Raw genomic sequence first — 6,000 nt, forward strand, 5'->3', positions numbered from 1 at the left:
AACTCCAGTACTTTGGCCACCTCATGCGAAGAGTTGATTCATTGGAAAAGACTCTGATGCTGGGAGGGATTGGAGGCAGGAGGAAAAGGGGATGACAGAGGATGAGATGGCTGGATGGCATCACTGACTCGATGGACATGAGTCTGAGTGAACTTCGGGAGTTGGTGATGGACAGGGAGGCCTGCCGTGTCGCGATTCATGGGGTCGCAAAGAGTCAGACACAACTGAGCGACTGAACTGAACTGAACATCTATCTATCCATTCATCCATCCAGCCATCCTCAGTCTGTCAATGCTTCTTAATTCTTGATGGATTCAAAGTAAATAATGCATTTCCCACTAAATAATTCAGCAAGCATATCACTAATTAGAGTTCAATATTTGTTTATTGTTTGATTCTTTTGAAGCAAAAATTTACATAGTATGACGTGCACAAACTCTAAGTGTACCCTTGAGAAGGTTTGACGAACATGCTCACCTGTATCTTGAGAAGGTTTGACGAACATGCTCAGCTATATAACCCAAATCCCTATGACGACAGAGCACGTCGTCACACTCCAGAAGGTCACTGTCCCCCTTCCCAGTCCATTCCTGTCCTCACTGCTCCAAAGGGAACCATTTCCTAACGTTTCTACCGTAAACTATTCTACCTGTTCTAGAATTTCACATCCAAGACTGGCCACGTGGGGTTCTAAGCCTAGAAGTCTGTGGAAGGCTGTCCTCTGCCAGGGATAAGCTGATCCCCCTCTCTGTCTCTGTCTGTTTTGAGAACTGATAGTTGCTTGCAAACATCATGCCCTTACATTCTTCTTGTATTTTGCAGAAAAAGGAGCGTGAGCTTACAATAAATAAGTCAACAAATGCTTATACTACTGGGAAGATGACCCACCCCCCGAACATCCCAAAGGAGCAGACCCCTGCAGGGACCACAAATGCCTCTTCAGCCTCAGTAAAACCTGAAGACAAGGCTTCTGAAAACAAAAAGACTTACAACAGCATCAGCAAGATTGACAAAATGTCCCGAATTATATTCCCACTTCTGTTTGGCACTTTCAACCTAGTCTACTGGGCAACGTATTTGAATAGGGAGCCAGTGATTAAAGGGGCTACCTCTCCAAAATGAGCTTTCATGCTCCCAAACTCCAAGAGAGCCATACGTCAGTGACGGGCACCAAGGAGAGGTTGAACTCGGGGGGCCTCCCTTATCTGGGCACTATCTTTCAGGAAATTTTTGCATGTTTAATTATATGTACAAGTAATATTGCCTTGATGTTTCTATATATAATGTCAGATGTTTCAGAGATGACACATTGATAAATAAATCAAGCCACTTTCTAGAAAAACAGGAGAAATGGCACTGACACTCAGATGCTCAGCACCTTACACTGAGAGTTTACAAACAAGTATATTTTTAACTGTTCCAAGTGTTACCTAACAATGTTTTTTATACTTCAGATGTCATTTCATACAAATTTTCCCAGCAAATAAATATTTTAGGAAATGCTCCATGATTATTACTTGACCAACTCTCACAAGAAACAGATATCACAAAGAGCACATTTTGCATTGAAAAATTCAACTGTGGGCATTTATGTACAAACTAATTGCCTTTGATAATTCTTTGAAATTAAAGAATTTAATTGCTCTGAAATTAAAACTACTGCATGATCTTATGTTAAGAAATAAAATAAATATTTATGCAGACATTTAATAATAGAAGCAGATAGTATGTTAGATTAACAGATAAAATATTTCCCCAAGGAAAAATTTAACTGCTTAAAAATTTTTTTTTTGGTGGAGTGGGAGTGAAACATACTTCTCTCCCTCTGACCACCCACCCCCCACTGACTAACTGAACAATGACCAAGAAAGAAAAGATCTTAAAAAGTAGTGTTATGACAGTCTTGGCATCTGACCTGAGCATACACTGTCTGGAACACTGACCACAATTCACTGCAGCCAGAGTATAGTGCTTCAGTGGTGAGAAATTGTAAATGAGTTATTTTCCATTTTATTTCCCTGTATGTTATTTCATGATTGACTTATTGCTCTGTTAGCTTTTGTATATGAACCTTAAATGTTCATTAAAAAATAAAAACGAAACTGATCTTGTGGAAAATATGTCATTTTCTGAAAATATTTCAAATTTTGGTGGGTGTACTGACTCATTTTCTAAAGATGATATAAAGGAAACCCATCATGAAAGTGCTCGGGAAGAAAGCCTCTTACTTAGCTGTTCATCTCTGCTCTAGTCTGATTCTTCTGGGTAGCATGTAAAGAGAAAGCTGACTTCAACCACAGTGAGGTGAATAGGTGGAACCAGAAGTTCTTTCTGTCACATACATCTCCATGATACAGTGCTCCACTGGTCTCTGCTCAATAGAGTCCTCCCTGAAGGTAAGGTTACTGCTCAGTCCTCCACACCTTTCCTTTTGCTGTTTGTGAAGAGTGATACAAAGAACTGCATGTAGACCATCTACTTACTGTTAGAGTGATAACATGTGTGAAAGAAACAGTTTCTTTTTCCTCTCAAAAGGGATTTTATGACCATTAGCAAATGGTATCAAAGTTCAGTTCAGTGACTCAGTCTTGTCAACTCTTTGTGACCCCATGGACTGCAGCATGCCAGGTGTCCTTGTCAATCACAAACTCCCAGAGTTTACCCAAACTCATGTCCATTGAATCAGTGATGCCATCCAACCATCTCATCCTCTGTTGTCCCCTTCTCCTCCTGCCCTCAATCTTTCCCAGCATCAGGGTCTTTTCAAATGAGTCAGTTCTTCATATCAGGTGGCCAAAGTATTGGACTTGCAGCTTCAACATCAGTCCTTTCAATGAACATCCAGGACTGATCTCCTTTAGGATGGATTGGTTGGATCTCCTTGCAGTCCAAGGGACTCTCAAGACTCTTCTCCAACACCACAGTTCAAAAGCATCAGTTCTTCAGCACTCAGCTTTCTTTCTAGTCCAACTCTCATATCCATACATGACTACTGGAAAAACCCTAGCCTTGACTAGATGAACCTTTGTTGACAAAGTAAGGTCTCTGCTATGCTGTCTAGGTTGGTCATCACTTTCCTTCCAAGGAGTAAGTGTCTTTTAATTTCATGGATGCAATCACCATATGCAGTGATTTTGGAGCCCCCCAAAATAGTCTGACACTGTTTCCACTGTTTCCCCATCAATTTGCCATGAAGTGATGGGATCGGATGCCATGATCTTAGTTTTCTGAATGTTGAGCTTTAAGTCAACTTTTTCACTCTCCTCTTTCACTTTCGTCAAGAGGCTCTTTAGTTCCTCTTCACTTTCTGCCATAAGGGTGGTGTCATCTGCATATCTGAGGTTATTGGTATTTCTCCTGGCAATCTTGATTCCAGCTTGTGATTCTTCCAGCCCAGCGTTTCTCATGATGTACTCTGCATATAAGTTAAATACACAGGGTGACAATATACAGCCTTGACATATTCCTTTTCCTATTTGGAGCAAGTCTGTTGTTCCATGTCCAGTTCTAACTGTTGCTTCCTGACCTGCATACAGGTTTCTCAAGAGGCGGGTCAGGTGGTCTGGTATTCCCATCTCTTTCAGAATTTCCCACAGTTTATTGTGATCCACACAGTCAAAGGCTTTGGCATAGTCCATAAAGCAGAAATAGATGTTTTTCTGGAACTCTCTTGCTTTTTTGATGATCCAGCAGATGCTGGCAATTTGATCTCTGGTTCCTCTGCCTTTTCTAAAACCAGCTTGAACATCTGGAAGTTCACAGTTCACGTATCAAAGTTATACCCGCCTAAACTGACTACTTCATGGAACTTAGTTCTTAAAAACTCATACACCTCAGCATGTTTGATGGACACAGATATGGTCATGGCCATGGACACACATATAAGCACATATTCAGAAGTCCTTTATCTTGAATAACTATATAAATGCCTATAGCATCCACTCACTGAAAACTCCCAAGTACTATTCTGAGAAATCTTTCCACAGGATTCAAGATCAAGTATTATATTTTCCTCTATGGATTTATGGATGTGAAAGTTGGACCATAAGGAAAGCTGAGCATTGAAGAATTGATGCTTTTGAACTGTGGTGTTGGAGAAGACTCTTGAGAGTCACTTGGACTACAAGGAGATCAAACCAGTCCATCCTAAAGGAGATCAGTCCTGAACATTCATTGGAAGGACTGATGCTAAAGCTGAAACTCCAGCTTTGGCCACCTGATGCGAAGAACTGACTCATTGGAAAAGACCCCTGATGCTGGGAAAGATTCAAGGCAGGAAGAGAAGGGGACGACAGAGGATGAGATGGTTGAATGGCATCACCAACTCAATGGACATGAGTTTGAGCAAGCTCTGGGTGTTGGTGATGGACATGGAGGCCTGGCATGCTGCAGTCCATGGGGTTGCAAAGAGTCAGACATGACTGAGAGACTGAACTGAACTGATTATATTTTATCACAGTAGTGTGAGAGATGCACAGAACTACTACATTCTTCAAAAAGACTGGTGCCCATTTATGGCATCCCTGGTTCATTAAATATATAGAGGTTCCATTGCCCCTTCTTTCTCTGCCTTGTTTCAGGATATCATAATAGAAAAGTAAAGGTCAACAAAAAGGATGCTCTTAAAACTTCACACAAGAAGCATTTCTGTTTTGCAAATGGTGGTATATTTGTAGAATTATGTGTGCTTTCCATTATACCCTGATAGCTCAGTTGCTAAAGAATCCACCTGCAATGCAGGAGACCCTGGTTTGACTCCTGGGTCGGGAAGATCTGCTTGAAAAAGGATAGTCTACCCACTGCAGTATCCTTGGGCTTCCCTTGGAGCTCAGCTAATAAAGAATCTGCGTGCAGTGCAGGAGACCTGGGTTCGATCTCTGGGTTGGGAAGATCTCCTGGAGAAGGGAAAGGCTACCCACTCCTGTATTCTGGCCTAGAGAATTCCATGGACTGTATAGTCCATGGGGTCACAAAGAATCAGACACGACTGAGAGACTTTCACTTTCATTTTCATTTTCCATTGTACCACAGCACAAAATCAGCAAAAACCAAAGGCAAATCTGATGCTGACTATGCAACTTTGTTTTTATTTACTGTTTATTTATATTTGTTTATGTAGTCTTCACATTTTAGCTTTGCATTGTAGTTTGGAGAAAAATATAGTATAGGTTGGATCTAAAAGGCTACACACAAGAACTCACTTTAAACATCTCAATCCTAACGGGAAATGTTATCTTCCATATTAGGTTGCATTAATTTTCTTGACAAATTCTAGCCTTTGTTACAGGAAACCATCAGAACCCTGCTAGGGGAATTCCAATTTGAGGATACTGCTGCATTTATATGCTGCTCAGCCTTAAATGTGAGCAAAATTTAGTGGAAAAGATCACATTAGTTTTCTGTTAATTTTGTATTATAGATATTTCAGTGTTTGTTATTTTTAATGAGGATACAATGACGAATCACCTTGGGAAAATGATAATAAGGTAGGAGATAAAAATTTTGAAAATGATTATAAATTACACTGCCCTACTTTTAGAACCAGAGTATTTAACATATCTCTTTTGACATCACCATAAATACAAAGAATATTCTAATAAGTCAGCAATCAGTATTACTTCTGGAGAAGGCAATGGGAACCCACTCCTGTACTCTTGCCTGGAAAACCCCGTGGACAGAGGAGCCTGGTAGGCTGCAGTCCATGGGGTTGCTAAGAGACACAACTGAGTGACTTTACTTTCACTTTTCACTTTCATGCACTGAAGAAGTGGCAACGCATTCCAGTGTTCTTGCCTGGAGAATCCCCGGTATGGGGGAGCCTGGTGGGCTGCCCTCCATGGGGTCGCACAGAGTCGGACATGACTGAAGCAACCTAGCAGCAGCAGCAGCAGTATTACTTCTCTCTTTCTCAGCAAGAGATGGGTCTATTTAGGGCAGGCTGTGGTGAAAGTTGACCTAAATGCTTATGTACAACAATTTGGTTCAGACATTTCTAGAGAA

At 41.0% G+C, this 6,000-nt stretch overlaps 1 protein-coding gene across 2 annotated transcripts in view; it reads left to right on the plus strand.

Moving 5' to 3' along the window:
- The window catches only part of GABRA5 (gamma-aminobutyric acid type A receptor subunit alpha5), a 92,843-nt gene extending 90,750 nt beyond the window's left edge, over positions 1-2,093 (plus strand). For both annotated transcript variants that reach the window (XM_070357986.1, XM_070357985.1), the window contains one exon: positions 823-2,093. In XM_070357986.1, coding sequence (XP_070214087.1) covers positions 823-1,122 — 300 coding nt within the window. In that variant the 3' untranslated portion in view covers positions 1,123-2,093. The remainder of the gene's footprint in view (positions 1-822) is intronic.
- Positions 2,094-6,000: the final 3,907 nt, after the last annotated feature.

Source organism: Bos mutus, chromosome 21, assembly GCF_027580195.1.
Source record: "Bos mutus isolate GX-2022 chromosome 21, NWIPB_WYAK_1.1, whole genome shotgun sequence".
Lineage (NCBI taxonomy): Eukaryota > Metazoa > Chordata > Mammalia > Artiodactyla > Bovidae > Bos > Bos mutus.